This window comes from Chanodichthys erythropterus, chromosome 6, assembly GCF_024489055.1.
Source record: "Chanodichthys erythropterus isolate Z2021 chromosome 6, ASM2448905v1, whole genome shotgun sequence".
Classification (NCBI taxonomy): domain Eukaryota; kingdom Metazoa; phylum Chordata; class Actinopteri; order Cypriniformes; family Xenocyprididae; genus Chanodichthys; species Chanodichthys erythropterus.
This window is the reverse complement of record NC_090226.1, coordinates 13323312-13348553: the sequence shown is the minus strand read 5'-3', so window position 1 is coordinate 13348553 and position 25242 is coordinate 13323312. Positions and strand designations below refer to the sequence as shown.

The 25242-nt window shown below is 37.2% G+C and overlaps 2 protein-coding genes across 3 annotated transcripts; both read left to right on the top strand.

The window, feature by feature from the left end:
- The first annotated feature begins 130 nt into the window (after nt 1–130).
- On the top strand, nt 131–14116 carry ipo9 (importin 9). Of its 2 annotated transcripts, none has more exons than XM_067388135.1 (24): nt 131–361; nt 2359–2420; nt 2528–2614; nt 2704–2905; nt 3001–3089; nt 3183–3269; nt 4764–4883; nt 4967–5067; nt 5198–5256; nt 5350–5501; nt 5588–5686; nt 5764–5870; nt 5958–6097; nt 6188–6347; nt 7378–7604; nt 7695–7843; nt 7924–8052; nt 8149–8424; nt 11420–11586; nt 11671–11804; nt 11878–11997; nt 12100–12207; nt 12597–12673; nt 12789–14116. In XM_067388135.1, exons 1-24 carry the CDS (start codon nt 196–198, stop codon nt 12897–12899), a joined length of 3129 nt encoding a protein of 1042 aa, XP_067244236.1. In that variant the 5' UTR covers nt 131–195; the 3' UTR covers nt 12900–14116. The 2 variants fall into 2 exon arrangements, with proteins under 2 accessions (XP_067244236.1, XP_067244235.1); XM_067388134.1 differs by having other exon boundaries at nt 6185–6347; nt 12789–14115.
- An 822-nt stretch (nt 14117–14938) lies between these two features.
- On the top strand, nt 14939–24734 carry shisa4 (shisa family member 4). Its single transcript, XM_067387295.1, has 5 exons — nt 14939–15352; nt 16322–16499; nt 17647–17783; nt 20490–20678; nt 22806–24734. Exons 1-5 carry the CDS (start codon nt 15295–15297, stop codon nt 22844–22846), a joined length of 603 nt encoding a protein of 200 aa, XP_067243396.1. The 5' UTR covers nt 14939–15294; the 3' UTR covers nt 22847–24734.
- Nucleotides 24735–25242: the final 508 nt, after the last annotated feature.

The window sequence follows — 25242 nt, the reverse complement described above, 5'->3', positions numbered from 1 at the left end:
AAGTCAGTTCAGTGTAGCTGTTCAACCTCCATTCCTGTGGATGGAGCCATTATGGTCATGAAAGCACCAATGATTCACGAATGGCAACATTTCATCGTTTTATAGTCCCTCCCTAAACGTGCATTGGCGCGCTGTGCATCCTTCCGTCGGGTCCCCGGTCATCTCTCCGTGAGCCTCAGTAAAACTGGCAAAAATATGGCGGGTATGGGCGCCTCGGGTCCCGGCCCGGTTTCGACTCTCGACCAGGTGGATAAAGGGCTGAAGGAGACTCTTATAGACGCACTGAACGCCATTCTGTCGCCGGTGCAAGAAGTGCGTGCTGCGGCGGAGGAGCGCATTAAAGTGTTGGAAGTGACGGAGGGTAAGAACTGACGTGAGATGCTGCCACAACATGCATGACACCATGTGAAGTGCACATTTTCACACACGGGCCTTCCAGAACACACGCCTTTTCATTTTAAATGCACGTTTGCTGATTTTATGATGCTTCTCGACCGTGTTTATCATTCATATACTTTCGCTCAATTTGCTAACATGAACTGAGGAGGCAAACGCATGTGCAGCCAACATGTTCCCGCATTTATAGTTGATGGTTCTAGTCACATGAAAAGATTCCATGTGAGGAGTTCTGTTCTTTTCTGTTCATCTACATTTAGTCAGTTTCGCTTTTAAACTCACTCACGTGACGGTAATTTCGTGTTGATAAATACGCGTCATGTTTGTGAGAATATATAAATACTTTAGCGTCTGTTAAGTTTCTAAGTTCACCCCAAAGAAATCAACATTCTGTCGTTTACTCAAGCTCATGTTGCTCCAAACCCGTTTGACTTATTTCTGTGGGTGTTAAAGGCTGACATCTTCAGTCACCATTAACTTTTCAGTGCAACCTTTTCATGCAATAAAAGTGAATGGTGATTGATTTTTGTTTCGCGGGAAAAAAAAGTCTTGATTATGTGGATGCTGGATGTGAGTCAGTAGCTTTGATCAAAGATATAACAAAATCTATGAGTTTAAGAATTAAAGATTGAATTGGCCACTAATCTGAATATTGGTGAGGATGTGTACCCCTCGATAGTGTGGTGGATAAAACCCACTCACTCATTTTGAGTCAGTTTCATTGTCACAGACTAACCAGGACTCAATAAAGCCAGAGAATTTTACACAATATTTAATTCTAGGCCTATTAAACCATGTTCTTTATTCATTTTCTAACAGTGTCTGGCAAATGGTATTCTAGCAGAGCGCTTATTGTTGTAGTTATGTTATCTTCTGCATTATTTGTAGCATTATATGCTTGATTTTAATTGTTCTTATTGAGAATTCCAATATAATTTCTTCAGTAGAAAGTGCACTACCATTTAAAAGATTTTAAAAATGTTTTTGAAAGTAGTCACCAAGGCTACATTTATAGTTGAAAACATTCTGAATAATTATTATAATAAAAAAAATCACTATTTTCTATTTTGTTACATTTTAAGATGTAATTTATTCCTGTGATTGCAAAGCTGAATTTTCAGCATCATTATTCCTTCAGAAATCATTCTGATATTCTAATTTAGTCAACTCAACTCAATTTTTATTTGTAAAGCACTTTCAAAACCATAAAAATGAACCAAAGTGCTGTCCATAAATAGTAAATAAATATAAAATTAATGCAAACATAAAATGACAACCAAACACAACGGCAAGAAAATCATGCCATCAGTCACTCACATTTGACCTAATCAAACTCTGAAAGCTTGATAAAATAATTAGGTCTTCAAGTTCTTTTTAAAAATGTCCATGCTTGATGAGGATTTTATAGAAAAAGTGCTTAAGAAACATTTATCAATTTTGAAAACAGTTGCACTGCTTAATATATTTTGTGGGATTATTTTATGAATAAAACATTTTAACAGCATTTATTTTAAATGGAAATCTTTTGTAACATGTTTTTTCATGTCACTTTTGATCAATATATTGAATCCCTGCTGAATATAACTAGTGCCTTTAAAAAATCTTATTGACCCCTAACTTTTGAATGGTAGAGTATTTATGTGTGTTTTATGTTTAGAAAAAAAAAATCTGTCCACATAAAATTTTCCCTTAAAAATCAGTCACTGGCTGTGGCCTCTCTCTCAGGCTACAGCTGTGTGTTGAGTGTCAGCAGTAACATTGTCTGTTGGCCACAAGCCTCTCATTGAGCTAAATCCGTGGATGATAAAAGATATGGCAGCGCTGTGTTGCTGTGAATGAAGCATACATTAGAAATGTGTCTTTGGTTGTACTCGCCTGACTACGCGATATTCATTTGGTTGCTAGTGGTTGTTTTTGGCTCCCTGCAGAAAATGACATAATATTTTTGCACTTGTTTTTTAGAGTTTGGAGTTCATCTAGCGGAGCTCACTGTCGACCCACATGGAGCGCTTGCTATACGCCAAGTAAGACTTAGTTGACATTAGATATTTTCAGCATAAATGAACAGAAAACAAGTATTTGTTTGCAACAGTTAAGTTTGTTTAATTTGTTTGCTATGTGTCTCTTATAGTTGGCCTCTGTCATTCTGAAGCAGTATGTTGAGACCCACTGGTGCTCCCAGTCAGAGAAATATAGGCCTCCGGAGACGACTGAATGGGTTAGAACCGCATATTTATGTCTGGACGTTGAAGAGTATTGAAGATGTGGCGTGATGTTAATTTGCTTCTTATGTCTCTTTCTGTTCAGGCAAAAGCTGCGATCCGTGAGCTGCTGCCAGGTGGTTTGCGGGAAGCCATTAGTAAGGTGCGCTCCAGTGTGGCCTACGCCCTGTCAGCTATTGCGCACTGGGACTGGCCTGAAGCTTGGCCCGGGCTCTTCAAGCTCCTCATGGACATGCTGGCCAGTGGGGATGTTAACGCTGTACACGGTGCCATGAGGGTCCTCACGGGTAATAACTCAGAGCATCTATGACACTTCATCACAGTCACAAGAAGTGACAATGTATTTGCGCTGCTATTAAGCAACGTGTTATGTGTTTCGTAGAATTTACACGAGAGGTGACTGATGTGCAGATGCCTGATGTTGCACCTGTCATTTTGCCTCAAATGTACAAGATTTTTACCATGGCAGAGGTATTGTGCTCAGCTTAAAAACACAGTACAGTCCATGCTTTTGAGATAATCGTGTGTAAAAACTGTTGTGTTGCTCTGTGATTACTGTTGTAGGTTTACAGTATTCGCACACGATCCAGATCAGTTGAGATCTTCACCACGTGTGCCAATCTCATCTGTGCGATTGATGAAGTAGCAAAGGTAAGTTCATAGATAAACAGAGATCACTTTACAGTAAGATTCAATTGAAACTGATTAAAAGTGACAGTAAATACATTTATAATGTTACAGAAAATTTCTATTTCAAATAAATGCTGTTCTTGTGAACTTTCTATTCATCAAAGAATATTGATTGTGTAACACGGTTTCCACAAAAATGAAGCATGAAATCAGCATATTAGTATGATTTCTGAAAGATCATGTGACACGGTAGACTGGAGTAATGGCTGCTGAAAATTCAGCATTGATTCAGTAATAAATAACATTTTAAAATATATTAAAATAGAAAAGTTATTTTGAATTGTAATAATATTTTGAAATATAACTGTTTTTACTGTATTTTTTGGTCAAATAAATGCAGCATTAGTGAGTGAGCATAAGACACTTATTTCATAAGCATTAAAGGTGCCGGGGAACGTGTTTTCAAAAAATGTAATATAAGTCTAAGGTGTCCCCTGAATGTGTCTGTGAAGTTTCAGCTCAAAATTAGATTAGATTTTTATTTTTATTCATTTTTTTAACTGATTATTTTGGGGCATCATTAAATATACACCGATTCATGCTGCGGCCCCTTTAAACTCTCGTGCTTCACGCCCACGGAGCTCGCGCTTGCCTTAAACAGCATAAACAAAGTTCACACAGCTAATATAACCCTCAAAATGGATCTTTACAAAGTGTTCATCATGCATGTCTAATCGCGTAATTATGGTGTTTATTTGGATGTTTACATTTGATTCTGAATGAATTTGAGGCTGTGCTCCGTGGCTAATGGCTAATGCTACACTGTGGAGAGATTTATAAAGAATGAAGTTGTGTTTATGAATTATACAGACTGCAAGTGTTTAATAATGAAAATAGCGACGGCTCTTGTCTCCGTGAATACAGTAAGAAACGATGGTAACTTTAACCACATTTAACAGTACATTAGCAACATGCTAATGAAACATTTAGAAAGACAATTTACAAATATCACTAAAAATATCATGATATCATGAATCATGTCAGTTATTATTGCTCCATCTGCCATTTTTCGCTATTGTTCTTGCTTGCTTACCTAGTCTGATGATTCAGCTGTGCACAGATCCAGTCGTTAATACTGGCTGCCCTTGTCTAATGCCTTGAACATGAGCTGGCATATGCAAATATTGGGGACGTACACCCCGACTGTTACGTAACAGTCTGTTATGTTGAGATTCGGCTGTTCTTTTGAGGTCTTTAAACAAATGAGATTTATATAAGAAGGAGGAAACAATGGAGTTTGAGACTCACTGTATGTCATTTCCATGTACTGAACTCTTGTTATTCAACTATGACAAGGTAAATAAAATTTTAATTCTAGGGCACCTTTAATAAAAAATTGTTTATAATCCTTAATACTTCACAATAAGGTTCAGCTGATTAACATTTTATCAGTTTTTAACTGTAAACATATTAAATGATTAACCGAAAGTTTGAAACAGTTGTTTTTGATTTTAGGGTGCTGCCAATACTCTGATCTTCCCGGTGGTACAGCAGTTCACAGAGGCCTTTATACAGGCTCTGCAGATCCCAGACGGACCCACTTCAGATAGTGGCCTGAAAATGGAAGTGTTAAAGGTGACTAGTTGTTCTCTCATGCAGAAAATACTTTTTTTTTTCTCCTCATGATGTAATTGTAATTATGTGTTATCTCTCTATAGGCAGTGACTGCTCTCGTGAAGAACTTCCCCAAACCCATGGTGTCCTCCATGCAACAGATTCTACCTATTGTGTGGAACACCCTGACAGAGAGTGCCTCCTTATATCCATTCATTGACAGCTTTTACCACGTTTAACCTATCACCATTGATATCTTAGACCCATTTGATGTTTTTATTGGTGCCAGTCATTTCAATAACATATTAAAGTACTTTTCTTAACCAGTCATGTACTTATGTGAGAACTGAGGTCAACTACACAGAAGAAGTGGATGATCCAGTTGATTCGGATGGTGTGTGGCACTAGATTTTGTAATTGATCATCATTGTTATTCAGATTGGTTTAGTAAGCATTGGACTCTGTTAATTCATTGTCAATGTCACAGGTGAGGTCCTTGGCTTTGAAAACCTCGTCTTCAGCATCTTTGAGTTTGTTCACACTCTCCTCGAGAACAAGAAGTTCAAGAGCACAGTGAAGAAAGCTCTACCAGAGCTCATATATTACATCATCCTCTATATGCAGATCACGGAGGATCAGGTTTGTGGGAGGTGTGAGTTTGTGTCTTGAGTCTTTTTTTTTTTTTTTTTATAGCTTTTATCTTCACGTTGTCATCTGTCTCACAGATCAAGGTATGGACTGCCAATCCACAGCAGTTTGTTGAGGATGAGGATGACGACACATTCTCTTATTCGGTCCGGATATCAGCACAGGATCTGTTGCTGGTGAGAGCACAAAGTTTCTTTGTGGGTGTTTGATTATTTTCCCTCCTTTATCTCTAACGCATCCTCTCGTCCATCAGGCTGTTGCTGCCGAGTTTCAGAATGAGAGCGCTGCTGCTTTAGCGGCGGCTGCAACGCGGCACCTCCAGGAGGCAGAGCAAGCCAAGAACGCAGGCAGTGAACACTGGTAAAGCGAGAACACATCCTCTGTCACAACCAAGCTTTGTATTTCAGTGGGTTGCTTTACATCAATATCTTTCCATGGTATATGCAGGTGGAAGGTGCATGAGGCTTGCATGCTGGCCCTGGGTTCAGTCAAGACCATCATCACAGAGAATGTAAAGAACGGTCGTGTGCAGTTTGACATGCATGGATTTCTTGCCAATGTCATCCTTGCTGACCTCAATTTACCAGGTAACCTCGACACTTTTCATGTTGATCTTACGTCTGTATATGGCTGGAGTGTAATGACAGGATCTGATCCACTTGTTCAATTCCCAGCAGCCTCTCCATTCCTGTTGGGCCGGGCCTTATGGGCAGCCAGTCGATTTACTGCAGCGATGTCCCCAGAGCTCATTCAGCAGTTCCTACAGGCCACTGTGAGTGGTCTACATGAGAGCCAGCCACCCTCTGTTCGGATCTCCGCTGTGAGAGCTATCTGGGGGTAAGTCATAAGTCGCACGGGTATATTTGTAGAAATAGCCAACAGTACATTGTATGGGTCAAAAGTATCGATTTTTCTCAAATGTTCCATTAAGATATTTTGTAAATTTCCTACCGTAAATATATAAAAAATGTATTTTTATGAGTGGATATGCATTGCTAAGGACTTCATTTGGACAAATTTAAAGGCGATTTTCTCAAGTTTGTTTTTTTTGTTTTTTTTTTGCACCCTCAGATTCCAGATTTTCAAATAGTTGTGTATCAGCCAAATCCTATCCTTACAAACCATACATCAATGGAAAGCTTATTTATTCAGCTTTCAGATGATGTATAAATCTCAGTTTCAAAAAATGGACCCTTATGACTGGTTTTGTGGTCCAGGGTCACATGTGGTTTAAACTGAATTGCACAACAATTTAATTATTTCAAATCATTGCCAGTGTGTATGAATATTCAATAATTCTGCAGTCCATTGTCATTTACACTGCTGTTCAAATGTTTGGAGTCCATAGGGACTAGGTTTTTGTTTGTTTGTTTTTTGGAAAGAAATTAATTAATACTTTTATTCAACAAGGATGCACTGAATTGCTCCAAGTGACAGTAACAACATTACATAATGTTACAAAAGATTTCTATTGCAAATAATCTCAAATAAGATTTCTATTCCAAATGATAATGATCTTTTGAACTTTCAATTTGTCAGACAGAATTGATCACCGTTTCCACAGAAATATTAAGCAGTACAACTGTTTTCATATTATTAGAATGATTTCTGAAGTGTCATGTGACACTGAAGACTGGATTAATGACTGCTGAAAATTCAGTTTTGCCATTACAGGAATAAATTGCATTTTAAAATATATTAAACCGTTATTTCAAATTGCAAAAATATTTCACAATATTATAATTTTTACTATATTAAATAAATGTAACCTTGGAGAGCATAAGAGACTTTCAAATACATTAAAAAATCTTTGAACTGTAGTGTATTTTTTTTTTTAACATGTTCTCTCTTTATATCTGTTTCACAGGTATTGTGATCAACTCAAGCTGTCGGAGAGTACCCACGTCCTGCAGCCGTTCCTGCCCAGTGTCTTGGAAGGGCTGGTGCAGCTCGCGGCTCAGTTCAGCTCTGAAGTTCTCACTTTAGTCATGGAAACCCTTTGTATTGTTTGCACCGTGGATCCAGCTTTCACCACGAGTGCTGAGAACAAAATATGCCCGCTCACTATTGCCATATTCCTTAAGTACAGTAATGGTAAGATCATTTTATAGTCAACATCCAGTATCATTTGCCTTGTAGGTTAGAAGATTACTTGAGGCTTGTTTTCGTTTCTCTTTCTGTTAGATCCAGTTGTAGCATCTTTAGCACAGGACATCTTCAAGGAGCTTGCCCAGATTGAAGCTTGCCAAGGACCCATGCAAATGCGCCTCATTCCTACTCTTGTTAGCATTATGCAGGCACCGCCTGATAAAATCCCATCTGGCCTTTGTGCTGTAAGATAAACTTCTCATTTTGTTCTACCTCCATATCTAAACTGTTTTCTGTAAGTAATACATATTTTCTGTTCTTGCAGACGTCCATAGATATCCTGACTACAGTTGTTCGTAACACTAAGCCCCCCCTGTCAGACATGCTTGTGTGCCAAGCCTTTCCTGCGGTGGCCCAGTGCACCCTCCGCACAGATGACAACACCACAATGCAGGTAGCATCACTTTCCTAGAAACAAAAATCTGTTTATATCTTTTCAGAGTCCTTGTGTCAGTTGTTATCTAACTCACATCATTGTTGATTTTCTCAGAATGGTGGCGAATGCTTGAGGGCCTATGTGTCCGTCGCGCTGGAGCAGATTGCCCAGTGGCAAGATGAGCAAGGCCACAGTGGCCTGTGGTATGTCATGCAGGTTGTCAGTCAGCTCCTGGACCCCAGGACGTCTGAGTTCACCGCTGCTTTTGTAGGTCGTCTGGTGTCCACTCTCATTGCCCGGGCTGGCACTCAGTTGGCTGACCAGCTGGACCAAATACTACGTGCTATTCTCAGCAAGATGCAGCAGGCCGAGACCCTCAGTGTGATGCAGGTAGGGTTTGATCATTAAAGAGTTAATTCACCCCAAAATTAAAATTTATCCCATAATTTACTCACCCTTAATACATCCTAGGTGTATATGACTTTCTTTCAGTCATATTAAAAAATATTCTGGCTCTTCCAAGCTTTATAATAGGAGTGAATAGTTATGTTAGTTATAGTTAATATTTTGAAGCCCAAAAAAGCACATCCATCCATCATAAAAGCAAGCTCGATGGGTTAATAAAGGTCTTCTGAAGCTAAGCGATGTGTTTTTGTAAGAAAAATATCCATATTTATAACTTTATAAACTAGAATCACTGGATTCCATACGCAAGTCGATTCTCGGAGGAAGAGTGAACTTTGACCTGACGCATGACGTGTTGACGAACATGGAAGCGCAGAGGATAGAGCAAAACAAAACACTGGTCATGAATTAGAAGTCTAAAATGAGAATTTATAAATATGTATAATATGTAAGAAGTTATAATTATGGATATTTTTCTTACAAAAACGCATCGCTTCACTTCAGAAGGCCTTTATTAATCCCCTAGAGCCGTATGGATTACTTTTATGATGGATGGATGCGCTTTTTTGGGCTTCAAAATATCAGTTATCATTCATTCCCATTATAAAGCTTGGAAGAGCTAGAATATTTTTTAATATAACTCAGATTGTGTTTAACTGAAAGCAACCTAGCGTGGCTTGAGGGTGAGCAAATTATGGGATAATTTTCATTTTTGGGTGAACTAAACCTTTAAGGTAGCCTGGGTGCCAGCCCGAACACCGCCCACAACATTTTTTGGACGGGAAGTTCGGTCTGTGAATCCATTGTGGAGTAATTATGCTCGGCTCCCAGAAGGCCGAGCCAATCAAATTGCCAGGGCGGGCTTTAATCGATGATGGACAGGCTATCTGCGGTTACGTAACCACCCACGTCATCAAAGAGCGTTTGGGTTGAATTGGTTTTCACCAACGATGACTGCAGCTGGAGAAGTAAGATGTTTAGATTCCGCTATCACGTCTGTAATAAAAGAAATCAACAGCGCATTAATTTTAAAAGACGAAAAAAGAACCGCAATTAAGGCATTTGTCGATGGGAAAGAGGTGTTTGCCGTCCTTCCAACGGGATTCGGCAAAAGTTTAAGTAACAAGTTCAACATGCGTCACTTACTGCGTTGCTCTGATTGGTTGTAGGTCTATCCAATTGAGTGCAGAGTTGTTGTTTTTTACTGGTTCGGTTAAGACATGCCCCATAATTCAAGTGCAATGGAGCAGTATCAGACTCACATTCTGCCTAGAATATGAGTATGACGAAGTCAGGCTACCTTTAAAGGAACACTCCACTTTTTTTGAAAATAGGCTCATTTTCCAACTCCCCTAGAGTTAAACAGTTGAGTTTTACCGTTTTCGAATCCGTTCAGCCGATCTCCGGTTCTGGCGGTACCACTTTTAGCATAGCTTAGCAGAATTCATTGAATCTGATTAGACCGTTAGCATCGTGCTTAAAAATGACCAAAGAGTTTTGATATTTCTCCTATTTAAAACTTGACTCTTCTGTAGTTAAATCGTGTACTAAGCAAGGCGCGTTCCCTGTGCAAGCAGGGGCTCACGGGCGCTGCGTAATATCATTGCACTGCTGCAGCCATGGAACGGCAGCAAAGTTCCTTGATTATTACGCTGGAATGAGAGTATAGTTCCTAGCCATATCAGCCTAGAAAATCACAACTTTCGGTCTTAGTACACGATTTAACTACAGAAGAGTCAAGTTTTAAATAGGAAAAATATCAAAACTCTTTGGTCATTTTTAAGCGCGATGCTAACGGTCTAATCAGATTCAATGAACTATGCTAAGCTATGCTAAAAGTGGTACCGCCAGAACCGGAGATCGGCTGAATGGATTCGAAAACGGTAAAACTCAACTGTTTAACTCTAGGGGAGTTGGAAAATTAGCCTATTTTCAAAAAAAGTGGAGTGTTCCTTCAAGGTGCAGTTTTAAAACTTTGGCCCTGGGGCCACCAGCGGGTACTGGTGGTCCATGGAAAATTAGAGGAGAAAAATTTTTTTTTTTTTTACAAAATGTAGTTTTAGGGCTGTCACTGTTAACATGTCAACTTTAAATGTCAATTAAACAGTCATTTTAACACCATTTTTTTAATAACATAAAAAATTATATAATTGTATTTTTATATATATATTTTTTAATTTATTCATTCAAGTGTGTTTTGTTTTATCTCATTTTTGAAAGATGTCTCCCTTTGTCTTTGGAGGTCATTGTTGTCAAGTTTGGAAAAACCCTATAATTGTCAAGAAATAAACATTGTCATGGAAAACCTGGAATTATCACAGAATTTTAAAATTGGGCTTTCCAGGACTGGATAAGTCATGATGTAAAATCATGGGAAAGACGTTTAAATAACTTGACGGTTAACGTTGGTTCAACTTTGCATTTGTAGTGGAAAGAAACATTTCACGCATTTGTAATCGAATTGGCCGACTCTGGTGTGAATGTTCATAAACTAATCAGTGTGAATCAAAAATGGGTTTGAACAAATGAACATATTTCCATTTCTTTTCCAGTCGTCAAAACATGGAAACTCAGAAAGCCTCAGGTGAAATGAAACTAGGACTGTAAATACATAATTCAATGTCAAAAATGTGCGATTTCATTTCCTTATTTTTATTTGAAGTTAGCATGTTAGAACATTCCGTTCTTAATAGGAAAAGAAATCAAAATAATGTGCCAAAATTGCAAAATAATGTAGTCATTTTTTAGTACCATGGTGCTGGGATACTGCTGAATCCTAATGCAGGTGTGGCATGATGTAGCACAGATACAGAAATAGCACCCACTTAATAAACCGTAATTACTTTACAGCAAGTTATTGATGTCTGCTTGTTTTTGTGTATTGAACATTAATTTTCTTGCATGACAGATAATTCTGAATTGTGCTGCAGCTGGCTGCTCAAATGAAGTGTGAAATATGTCCTCTTTATTCATTTGACAGTCCCTGATCATGGTTTTCGCCCACCTGGTCCATATCCAGTTGGAGCCTCTGCTGGAATTCCTATGCAGTCTTCCAGGTCCCACAGGGAAACCTGCCCTAGAGTTTGTCATGGCTGAGTGGATGAGTCGCCAACATCTGTTCTACGGCCAGTATGAAGGCAAAGTCAGGTGAGGGTTTCCAATCTCGTCTCCAGTGTGTTTGAAGGAATTGTACAGCTTGCATTGAAATAACACTAATCACTCTGTCCACAGTGCCGTCGCCTTGTGTAAACTCCTCCAGCACGGTCTCAATACCAACGACAAGCGCCTCCAAGATATAGTCGTCAAAGGAGATGAAATTTTTAATCCAGATGAGGGAATTTGCACACGTTCTAAATCAGCCAAGAGTAAGTAGATGATCTCTTAAACTGCCAATTAAATTATTATTGCCTCAGATTTTGACCAATCTGTTTCTTTCAGACCCACAGCGGTGGACCAACATTCCTTTGCTGGTAAAGATCTTTAAACTCATCGTCAATGAACTTTCTTCTGTGGTCGAGGCTAATGCAAATAGAGCAAATCCTGCAGATTGGAGCCAAGGTATATATGTGGTTGGTTTAACTGTTTACCCCTAATATTACTATTAATTGATGACATTGAAACGTGGGGGGCATCTTAAGTTTAGTAATGTTTGCTTTGCAGACTCTGGTGGAATGTGGGATGATCTGGCAGAGGAAGAGGATGATGATGAGGAAGATGAAGGACTAGCAGGACAGCTTCTGTCTGATCTCATTGCCTCCAACAAATACGGTAAAGGTTCATATTACTAACATGGTTACATTTGCATCCATTCTAATATTACATGTATGTATTTGGCTTCATCCAAAGTGACTGTATTGCATTTAAGGTATACCGACTCCTACCAACACCTTTAAATCAGTTTTTGTTTTTTTAAATATTACTATTTATACGTTTAACGTATTTGTTTCAGTTTGTTTATTTTAGTTTTTATTTCCAGTTAGTAATTTTAGTGATTTAGCTTACTGCATTTCAGTTCATCGCCAACATTTTTCATTTTTTTATTTTGTTGTTCCCTACAAAGTCATTGCCTGATAATGCAGCGCCTATGTTTTTGGACGCAGCCTTAGTCTTTTCTACACATAAGCCATTGAATAACAGTTATTGTAATTTCCCCATAGATGATGATTATTATGAGGATGATGATGATGAAGATCCAGATGCTCTGAAGGATCCCATATATCAAATTGACCTTCAGGTGAGTCATTTTGCATCAACTCGTAACTCAGCCTTGCTGTAAACAGATGTTATATCTTTATCTCTGATAATATGCAGTTAAATTATTTTAGTTTTTCTCATGTCTTTCTCCACAGGCTTATCTGACAGATTTCCTCACCCAGTTTGCTCAGCAGCCTTGCTATAGCATGTTTTCAAGCCACTTGAATGAAGTAGAGAGAAGAGTCTTGCAGTCCATCGGTATATGACCTGTATCTCCACCCAACATCGGCTCCTTGTCCTTTGTTTCCGTCTTTACCACTCGGTCATCTTTTCTTCAAACTTGAACATTTGAGTGGCCTCGGAATGCCTTTCGAATGACGCTGATCCACAACCCAAAAGAGGACTGGAGTAAAGGTTTACGTGCCTCTCCCTGTGTTTTATTAAGGGAAGGAATGGACATTGGTTCCTGGGGATGTTAGAAGAGCAGGGCGTGAGGAGCAGCTTCTTAGCATCCCAGACAGGACTGTGTTGGTGCATTTGACTCGGATGTCAAAACACTACTGTGCTTTGATAGACCTGTCTGGTATGATGAATGAATTTTTTGCAAAGGGACTGGTAACAGTATAGGAGCAATTTAAATATATCAACTGGCCATTTGTACCTTCTCACTTTACTAAATAACGATGGTTACAAAATCTTTCTGTAGAGGAAGGAAAAAGACTTCTGGGAGATGATAAATCTAATCTTTGGGGGGAAAAAGTTGGAACTGTTGGCGGCCTTATTAAAATTATCCATGTCGTTTGTCATTATGTGGTCTCATGAGCATGGTCTTTATGGCTATACAGTGTTGGGTGAGCATGAAGAATTATATGGTGTTACCATGGTGATCTTACAGTCTTATTAGCAACACTGTCTCGACTGGAGTATGAGAAAAAATTCAAAATAAAAGGCCTGTTAAGGTCTCATTTTTAAGTGTATTTAGTTTCAAAAAGTTTTTGAAGGTTTAGGCATCTGTATGACAGTATTTTAATTTTTACCGTGAACAATCGTCATTCATCTATATTTACTCTTAAAGATATATTGTTAACGCTTTACAATAAAGTCTCATTTCATAACATATTTTTAGTTAATGCGTTAGCTAAAGTGAACTGACAGTGAGCAATCTATTTAAAGCATTTATTAATCTTTGTTAATGTTAGAAAAAATATTAATGTTCATGCTAGTTCACAGTGCATTAACTCTGTCAATCCAAATCCGGTTGTATTATTAAATGTTGAAATTAACGTTAAGATTAATAAATGCTGTAGAAGTATTGTTCATTGCTAGTTTATGTTAACTACTGTTACTAAATCAAACCTTATTGTAAAGTGTTATTATTTTGTGCATATTGATTATTATTTGCTGAGTGCAAAAAAAGTTAGTAACACTACATTATTGTTTGGATTTAACTGATTTGATTATGAACATAAAATGGGCTTATATAGCTTATTCCATTACAAAGCATTGTTTTTAAAAAAAAAAAAAAAACTAATTTGGCATCTTGTTTTTTAAAAAAAGAAAAAAGAAATAAATTAAAAACAGGTTTGGTGTAGGAAAATATGAAGGACTTTATCAAAAAGCACAATTATTTACAAAATTATTTTAAATTTAGTTTTAATTACCATGTTTTTTTACTACAACCTATCCCAGTAGTGGCACTCTGTACTTGACATAATATAATACATTTTAAGACTAAGTTGTATATTACTATTTTATTATATATAACCATTTTATATACAACTTTAGAATATTAAATCAAACTTTGAGTCACAGCACACACAAAAAAACCGCTGTGCCACCATCTCACATTAAGAGTTTATATATAATATGGGTGATTATATAAATGCAGGTACATTTGAAGTTACATTTTTAATTATTTTAATAATTAAACACTTTTTACAGAAGATATTATATTGTTATGGCATGTAACATCTTGTGATCAATGACAATGAGTACCAAATGATTAAATATAACCATTTGGGTGGAAAAAGCTGAAAAAAATGACTTTGGACACCAAATATACCTCAACTATATAATCACCCACTCATATGCAGTATATATATATATATATATATATATATATATATATATATATATATATATATATATATATATATATACATATATATGCATTTCATTATATGCAGCAAAACACTGCTAATTTCAGGAACGATAGTCCCTACTAGGTATTTATCTCCAGGATTGTGTATTGTTCAGGACTGCTACAGAAGCCCACGGGCTCCATTTTTCCCCTCATGGAATTTCGCGCGTCTGCTGCTTTAGCTTTTCCGCACAACCGCGGTAATCTAATGAATAATTCTCTTCACTTCCCGTCATAGTTTGATTTTTGGAATACTACGCTTCATCCCGCGGAAATGAACGTCCTTTAATTTATTTCATCTATGAGGAGGCTGGTACTGGAGATTTGGCGTCGGGCGTGTAGCGTCACGGGCGGTGTGTCATTCCACACAGATCGCATGTTGATCACGAAGCCGCTTGATTACGAGCTTCGCTATCTGCGAGACGTGGCAGATATTATCATTTAAAGGGTTCTTTATTTTTTCAAAGGATACAAATGTAACCATTTTTGTCTGGTATAACGGATAGTGTTCTGGAAGCAGGATGTCCTTCTACGCCGTCATTATACCGGTCCTCTATATTATTTTCTCTGCTTGGCAGGGTAAGACGATATTGTAGTTTCTTCATAGGCCTCATTGCCGCAACTATTTACTTATAAACAATGCTTTTTTATTTATAAGGTATTATCGTCGTCAGCAAGACGCAATATATTACTTAAATGTCATGTATAGCTTTTATCTAATGCAACTTATTCGAATAAGTAACATGGCTACAAACCAGAATATGTCATTTTCTATAGCAACAGCTCTCAAACCCTCAGATTTGTAAGTTCGCATGAGGCTACATTTGTTGTATTCTGTGTAGGTAGGTCACTCACTGCAGAACCAGTAACTGAAAGCTAATCCAAGTTGAGACCTTGAAGCAAGTGGTTAACTGACCTACATTTAAAATACTGCTACTTAAGATGAAAAAGATGCATTTTCTGTAAAAAAAATAATAAAATAAAATATATTAATACAAAATATATTATTAATAATAAATAAAATGCAAATTATTATATATATATATAATATATATATATATATATATATATATATATATATATATATATAGATAGGGGGCCAAAAGTGAGGCCCCTTTGTTGAAGTTGTTGAAAATTTTGTAAACATATTGCATAGTTGTGCTTAGAGTCAGTTGTTTTATTTGCAATGATTTGAAACAAGCCAAATTGTGTGGACATACCTTTTGACCAAGCTGTCATACCAAGAATATATAAACAAAAACAAGAGAGAACCAACAAAATATTAATAACTGATTATGTTGTTCTTAAAGTATGTTTTTTCATGTCAGCTTTTTTCCCTGTGCATAGTAAAATAAAACCTGTAGCTGCAATAACTGTCAGATAAATATACCTTTAGTATTTTTTTCTTCCTTCATATTTAAAATATTTAAAAAATATATATACAATATTTTAAGTGTACTCTCCTTCAATTTTTGTAGGATTCATTGTCACCTTTAGAGTCTTTTTCCCAATATTTTTTATTATTTTATTTATTTTTTATTATTTCAGTGAGTGCAAATGAGGACTGCTTGTGGTATGTGGACAAAAATGGCACCTGGCACAATGGCTTTGACTGCCCACTCATAACCTTCTGCTGTGGGAACTGTCACCGCCGTTACTGCTGCCTGGATGGCTTCAAGATGATCACAGAGGCGGGACAGAAGCGCTGCATGCTGTTCCATCTCAGGTACATTTTTTAAGATTCTAGATTATTGATCACTTGGCATTAAGTAGTAATGGTGTCTCAGACATCTTTATGTTCATACTGTTGCTTTTTGGATCTAGTCCAATTCAATGGTTGATGGCTGACCTGACCCTATAGCCTCCAAAACTCGATCCCGTTCACTTCCATGCGGACCTCACTGTAACAAATATTTTTAGAACATTGAACATTGTTGGTTGAGCAATCTTTTGCACAAAAATATACATTTTGTTGCAGTACTAAACTACATATCCACCTGTAGGAATCATGTTTATTTTGAATTGTTGTCTTTGCCTGTACAATGTCACATACTATACAAGTTTTAAATGTTTTAAATTATTAATCGTGTTTACAGCTTAATTATGTTTCATTTTAAAGTTCAATTTAAAATAATAGGCTTCTGTCAGTGATTGCATTCATTCAAAATACTAAAAAGTGCAAGTCCAGTATTGTACTTATTAAAATATTCTGGTGAAATCAGGCATTATGAGAACTAGCAAGTATTAGCTTCATTCACTTCATACATTATGTATTACATACAGTAGTTTAATAATATCATTAAATATCATCTCGTGGGCTGACCATGAAAATATAAACAAGAGCATTCACGCAGCCACGTCTCTCTCACAGAGTTTAGAAGCAGTTGAAATGACAATAGACAAGTGTATGTCATGAATGAATATTTCGTGGAGATCTGTCCGCAGAAGCTGCTATGATGAATAGCCGATTTGTGCGGAGGCATCTGATGACCAAGCTAAACTGAAATTTGTAAATGTTTCAAGCCCAGAGCAATTCACAATGCACAACCTCTCCAGATGGTCTGGGTTTGGTTCGCTTTAAAATGGTCTGAGATCATTTGGAGTGTTCACATATAGGAGAAAAATCCAGTGAACCCTGCTCTGATCCCTGAAAAGGACTAGAGCCTAGAGAGGCTCATTAATCTCACATTAGGAGACCCAATAAAGCTTATTTGTTTTTAAGGAAAGCTGAGTATGACTGTTATAAAAGAAATGCTGATCTTAATGGTGAAGTTGCTAATTGCTATTTTCTACGAGTTGCTCTTAGATAAGTCAGATTATTCAGAATTGATGTTCGATAACATGAGTGAAGTTTTCTGTCCTGCCTCTCTCAGCCCTTCCACTATAGCTGGCATTGCTTCATCGATCCTGCTCTTTGTGGCTGCTATAGCAACCATGGTCTGTTGCTTCATGTGTTCCTGTTGTTACCTTTACCAGCGCCGCCAGCAACGTGGCAGAACTCCTTATGAAGGTAAACACAATTACTTCTTTCTCTTCCCAGTCCATCCTGAATTTACTACATGTGGCATTTTATTTAAGTACATATACAATTTTTTTATCAAAGTACCTATACCACTTTATTAAAAAATACAAATAAATTAAAAAATCTGTTTCGTTGCAGAGACACATGAAGTTATTATATGTAATATTTTGAATATATCTGAATGTATTGTTGTGTTGTTGCTATTATATTATTAAATATTGATTGTTATTACTATAGTAACTACTACAAGTAAATCCAAGCTTACCCGGATACATACATACAGTACACTCAAGTAAAGTGGTAGATGCTACACAGCAAATCTCAACTGCGTCATTGTATGTATCGCGGCAAAATGTAAACTATGTTATCACCCAGTGATATGTTAAAAGCTGGATATAACTTTATCCACATATACTGTACACAGTGTCCTAACGTAGGGCGATATATACTATATAGCAAAACTCATTGAAATCTTATTGATCATTGAAAATAGAGCAAACAACACTGACAATACTGTATTTAAAATGTACGTCACTTAATATTACATTTTGTTTGTTGAACTGTTGTATAAATTCTTACTCATATAATATACATGTGCTGTTCATATAATTAGAATAATTGTGAAAAAGTTCATTTTTTTATTGTAAATTATTTTAAAAAATGAAACTTTTATTTATACTAGATTCCCTACATGTAAAGTAAAACATTTGAAAAGTTTTTTTTTTTTTTTTTTTTTTTTTTTTGATTAGAGCATACAGCTCATGAAAGTCCAAAATCCAGTATCTCAAAATATTAGAATATTTACATTTGAGTTTCATTAAATGAGCATCCCTACAGTATAAATTCCGGGTATCTCTTGCTCTTTGAAACCACACTAATGGGGAAGACTGCTGACTTGGCAATGGTCCAGGAGACAATCATTGACACCCTCCAAAAAGAGAGTAAGTCACAGAAGGTCATTACTGAATGGAGTGGCTGTTTACAGAGTGATGTATCAAAGCATATTAAATGCAAAGTTGACTAGAAGGAAGAAATTGGGTAGGCAAAGGTGCACAAGCAACAGGGATGACCACAAGCTTGAGAATACTGTCAAGTAAAGCCATTTCAAGCACTTGGGAGAGCTTCACAATGAGTCAAATGAAGCCGGAGTCAGCGCATCAAGAGTCACCACACAGACATCTTCAGGAAAAGGACTACCAAGCCACTTCTGAAACAGAAACAACATCAGAAGCATTTTACCTGGGCTAAGGAGAAAAAGAACTGGACAGTGAACAGTGGTCGAAAGTCCTCTTTTCAGATTAAAGTACATTTTGCATTTCATGTTGAAATCATGGTCCCAGAGTCTGAAGGAAGACTGGAGAGGCACAGAATCCAAGCTGCTTGAAGTCTAGTGGGATGTTTCTGAAGTTAGTAATGATTTGGGGGGCCGTGACATCTGCTGGTGTTGGTCCATTGTGTTTTATCAAGTGCAAAGTCAATGCAGCATCTTCCAGGAGATTTTGGAGCACTTTATGCTTCCATCTGATGACAAGCTTTATGGAGATGCTGATTTCCTTTTCCAGCAGGACTTTAGCACCTGCCCACAGTGCAAAAAACACTTCCAAGTGGTTTGCTGACCATGATATTACTGTGCTTTACTGGCCAGCCAACATGCCTGACCCCTGAATCTATGGGATATTTTCAAGAGAAAGATGAGAAACAGTCGATCCAACAATATATAGATGATCTGAAGACTCAATAGTGCCTCAGCAGTGCCACAGGCTGATCACTTCCATGCCACACTTCAACGATGCTGTAATTTGTGCTTGGAGCAAGTCATTTGCTGTAATATGTGCTGCCGACCAAGTATTGAATGCACAAATGAACATACTTTAAAGAACTTGAACTTTTGAAAATCCATTTTTTGATTGATCTTAGGAAATATTGTAATATTTCTTGCAATACTTTCATGAGCTGTACGCTCTAATCATCAAAATTAAAAAAAAAAAAAAAAACATTTGAAATGTTTTACTTTACATGTAGGGAATCTAGAATATATGAAAGTTTAATTTTTAAAAATAATTTACAATAAAAAAATGAACTTTTTCACATATTCTAATTATATGACCAGCACCTGTATTATCAAAATTATAAACAAGAACTCACACGAGCATGTTTTTGTATCAAAGAGAGTTAAAAACACTGTCGATATTTGTTCTCCACACTAGCAAGTACTAAATCCCAGCTTTTACAAAGGTACATTGTCGAAAACGGCAGTAAATGTAGCGCGATTTGCTAGGGCAGCATACTCTGCACACAACCTATCATATGCATGCTGTGCTTGTGCGGATGCAGTCAGTTTTGACCACAAAAGGTTAGGTAATTTGATTGGATGTCATGTATTTGACCTTTTACGGCATTTTGCCTGTTAGAAGTACATGCTCAGTTTTAATGTTATTTTTAAGGAGGGGTAGAATTAAATGAACGGCAAAACTCAGCATTTTGTTCACCTCACGTACCCGAGTTTGTGAACCGCTGTGGTATTGCATTGTGTTCTTTGTTAATTCTATGTATTTAACCACCGGATTCTTATTGGAATAATCTTATTATTCCTGAATATATCTGCCATGGCGAATATTCAAAATGCTTGCTTGCATGAACTGATTCTTATGAAGAATGAAGATAATCATTTACTAACATTAGTCTCAATTTCAGCCCAGCACATTCCAATGGCCAGCTATCCTGTGGAGCATATGTACGATGCTTATGGTAAACCCATTGGACATCCTGATTATCCTGGATTTCCAATGGTGCCGCAGTATCCGGGTGTCCCTCACCAGTATCCAATGATGCCCCAGGGTCCTTATCCTCCTAATCCTCCTGATGCAGGATACAGTCAAGCAGGTATTCACATAGCCTGTCAGAAATCACATACTACGCTCTTAAAGTCACCATGAAATCAAAGCTGAAAGTATTTATTATAAATGATTTATCCATGCATAAAATGATCCAATCAATACCTGAAGGACAAAATCAAGTCCCACCCTACTTTTTTTCTTGTTTAAGAATCCCTTACACACGGATATACTTCACAATAGGGGAGAAACTATCGCAACTTCCATATCCATTCCAAATTTATTCCAAGCTGTAGTCGAATAAGCATTTTCAACAAGTCTACTCCTTATGCAAATATATCCTTTATGTACCTTTAATTCCAAGTAAGATAACAAACTCATGCTAAATTTGATGTTATTCAGGAAATGAGAAATAACATGTCTCAGCCCTTTTGGGAAGGATAAAACAAACTTTAAACATGTATGGTGAACCACAGGCTTGGTCTGGTCTGAATATAAATCCTATAAACTATAAGTATATGATTGAATATACGTCCTATAAACTATAAACACATGATATTAAAAGATAAAACAAAAAGATCAGAATAATATCTCTGAAAGGATTAGTATATAAATATACAAATAACCATCATAAGAATAATCATACTTGTCATCATTTTTTTTCCTTTTCTAATACACCAGGAATGTTCAATGTATGTTAATTGGTTAGTTCACCCAAAAATGAAAATTCTGTCATTAATTACTCACCCTCATGTCGTTCCACTCCCGTAAGACCTTCATTCATCTACGGAAATTAAGATATTTTTGATGAAATCCGAGAGGTGTATGACTCATCCAAAGACAGCAATATAATCACCACTTTCAAGGTCCACAAAGGTACTAAAGACATTGTCAAAACAGTCTACATGACTGCAGTGGTTCAACCTTAATTTTATGAAGTGGTTAGAATACTTTTTGTGTGCAAAAACTAAACAAAAATAATGACTTTATTAAACAATATTGTAAAACAGTTCTTATGTACGGGAAGAAGGCGGGAACTGGCGAACATTCAACAAAACATTTAATACCAAAATAAAAAAATACAAAATGAAAGTAATGCAAACATAATAAAACATAAAATAATATCCAGGCCTGGTCCTCTCTCGTCCTTCACTGCCGTCACTCCTCCTTTTATGCTCCCGGAGCTCCTCCGTGAGAGACTCCGTGAGATCCCTCACGGCTCTCGCCCGCCCTGGTCGCCACATACCCCCGTTGCCCCTCGCAGGCCGGGGGTACTCCCGAGACTGCGCTCTACTCCCCCCCCCCCCCGGGGCCTGTCTCGGTGGCCGCAGCACTTGGAGGTAAGGACAGACGAGACGAGAGAAAGGAGACGGAAGCAAGGGGAGCGACAGGACGAGAGAGGAAAAAGAGAAAGGGAAAAAAAAAATTCTTGGTCCAGTTCCCAGACACACTGCCGTTCGGTCCTCAGCCAGCTGGGAGGCTCTTCCTCGCGGTGCCATGCGATGGTACTGGATGCTCCGTGGACGGCTCGATCCTCCTCCGCCCCCTGGCGGCCGGCGATGGCTCCTCCAACTGAGGGCAGCTGGCAGCGAGTCCCCTGTTCCCTGCTCCTATTTACATCCAACGCTTACAGGTTCGACGGCAGAACGTCAACTCATTATTGGCCGGCTCTTGCGTCAGCATCACACGCATGCTTCGTGCTGCTCACGTGATCAGCTTTGGCCACTACTGAGCCGGCATTCGGATGTAAACACAGAAGCCTTCACTGTGCTTACTGCAGAAGGATAATGACTGGGAAGAGAAGAGGTTGTTGAATAAAGTCATTTTTCTTGTTTTGTTTCTGTGCACAAAAAGTATTCTCGTCGCTTCATAAAATTAAGGTCACGTCAATTGTTTTAACAATGTCTTTAGTACCTTTCGGATTTCATCGAAAATATCTTAATTTGTGTTCCAAAAATGAACAAGGATCTTGCGGGTGTGGAACGACATGAGGGTGAGTAATTTCATTTTTGGGTGAACTAACCCTTTAAAGGTTCTTCATGGAAACATCATTGCCAATAAAGAACCTTTATTTTTTAAAGTTTACAGTGGAAATAAAAACACCACATTTGCATATAATACCACAATCAGAATCAGAATACTTTTCTCTGAACTGTTGATGTTGTTGTGTTTTCAGCTCCTCCGCCGTACTCCCCTCCCCAATACCCAGGGCACTGAAAGAGCTGGAGTCCCTCAGTGAGAAGAAGATAACCCATACAATGGGTGATGAAGAGGGCCAATGCTTGTTTGGAATCCCTTGTATGAGAAGCGGAATAAAAAAAAAAAAGATTTATGTTATTTATTTCTCGATTAGTTTGTGGAGTGAAGCATGAACTGACTTCGGAATCGCCTCATGCGTCGGAGTGTTTTCTTGTTTGATGTACAGCTTTCACGTTTCACTAATCAGCAAGACTGTTCCCACTTAAATCCAGCAACTCACAGACCTAAAGACTGCTTTAAATTTACCATTATATTTTGTTCAAACTCTCTAAAATGGACCATTAAATATGGCCGCCCTGCAGAAGAGACTGGCTGACAGTATCCAGGATATCATTCTCTGTTCAGCCAAATACGAAGCAGCGTGTGACATTTGCACTTTACTCTGCAATAGACATGCTTAGCTGTCTCTCCCTGCTTGTTTGTTCAAATTGTATTTATTTTACCGCTAATCTGAGCATGTCATATGCATCATTAACACCAAATCATGCAGTACGCTTTTCATGTCTTATAGACAGTTAACATGCGGACATGAGACATAGATGTCTTATAGACAGTTACCATGCAGTATGTAAATAAGAAAGAACTTACATTAAGAAAGAATTTCATGTTTCATGGCATCCTCACAAGCAACCAAATCTAAATTCTGTGCATTTGCAGTTCGTTATCTGTTGTTAGATCAGACTTGAGGTTGAGCTGTAATGTTAACAGCCCTTAGAATTGCATGTCTTTTATTGTATCTCTTGCTTCCTAGGCCAGCTGTCAAGGATGTTTGCATTTAGTTAGATGTCCAATTTTATTTGTTTCAAAAAGGGTTTTGATCTATAAATCATTTCACATTCATTTATGTTGTTTTGTTACATCCTCACAGCGAGGTAAATTTAAGTCCCTTTAGGCAAGTCTGTTCACTCAGTCATTTTTGTAACGCCAACAATGCAGCTATTTCCAGCCATATACAGCTCCTCTTTACTTGAATAGGGAAATACTGAAATCTGTTTGTCAAAATTACTTTCATAGAAAGTTATTAAAAAGTTATAAATTAAAAAATTTCCCATTGGCTCTTTTAACTGTAAAGGTGTGGTCAAATTTACCACTGATCTGTGAATTTTCGCATGAGAAATCAAGTCATTTAAATGGGAATCCTCATGAATATGAATTTTGCGTTCACGTTGTGCCACTTTGACCAACAGTCAATGTTTGAAAGTGACTTTTGTTTGAGTTGTGCTTCATACTTTGCTACATTATTAACGATAGATAATGGAACTTTTTTGCATGTGAAATTTCGCTAATGCAACTGCACCTTAATTCCGTTGCAGCCATATTGAGTGATTTTCCCCATTTATATAAGCACGAGTGGACATCTCTGCCTTAATTACTTCATAAGTTAGTTTTCAAGGGTAGATTAGAATGTAAATGAAAAGAATTATACATCTCATCAAAAGAATCAGTTGTCAATTGTCAGGTACATTTGAGATGTTTAAATGATTTCTGCTACCTCCTCATCTCACATCTGTAAGATTCGTTTTGATGCTTTGTCCACTGTTTAAATAACGTGTTAGTTATTTGAAATAATGTGTATTTAACAGTGTTGTTTTTGCTATATACAGCATATGCTACTGTATTTGTCACTCTGGAATGTGAAGTACAAATAAGAAAAGGAACTATAAAGAGAAATTTTTACAATGTGTAATATTAACAGGTACTATTTTAAATTGGGGGGTGGCAATTAATAGGCAACTAGTGTTTGAACGTGTTTTGCACTAATCATCCTATAAGAGAGGTCTAATTGAACAGACTGGACAAGGAGTATTGCATAATTCTTTCTTTTGTTTTCTTCTTTTTTTACAATAAAAACAGACTTGACTTTGCTGTCTTCTTTAATGCTGTATCACATATCAACAGATCGAAAGCTTTCGTAAAGATTGGGCAGTGCATCGACAAAAATAAACTGGACTATTGCCATTATTTTGACATTTTTACCAATCACATATATCTATAGGCTCTATCACAAAATAAGTAGTGCTTTGTTAAAAACAATTACTGTTAGCTAAAATGCCATTGAAGAATTACAATAATTTAAATTTTGACAGTCATATAATACTTTTGTCACATTTGATCACGTTTTGAGTTTGAGTAGGTTTTTGTTTCCAACATGGTTATTCATTGTTTAATGCCCTGCACCTGTTTCTCGAGTTAGTATATATTGAGGCTGTTTTCAGTAAGTCTTTGTTCTGTTCTCATCTGTATAAGATGGTTATATTTGTGCTTTTAGATCTACGAGTATTCTGAGTATTTTTGTCATTGAATAGCCTATATCATATTGAACCAAATTAAACTGATTCCTGGAATAGCACATA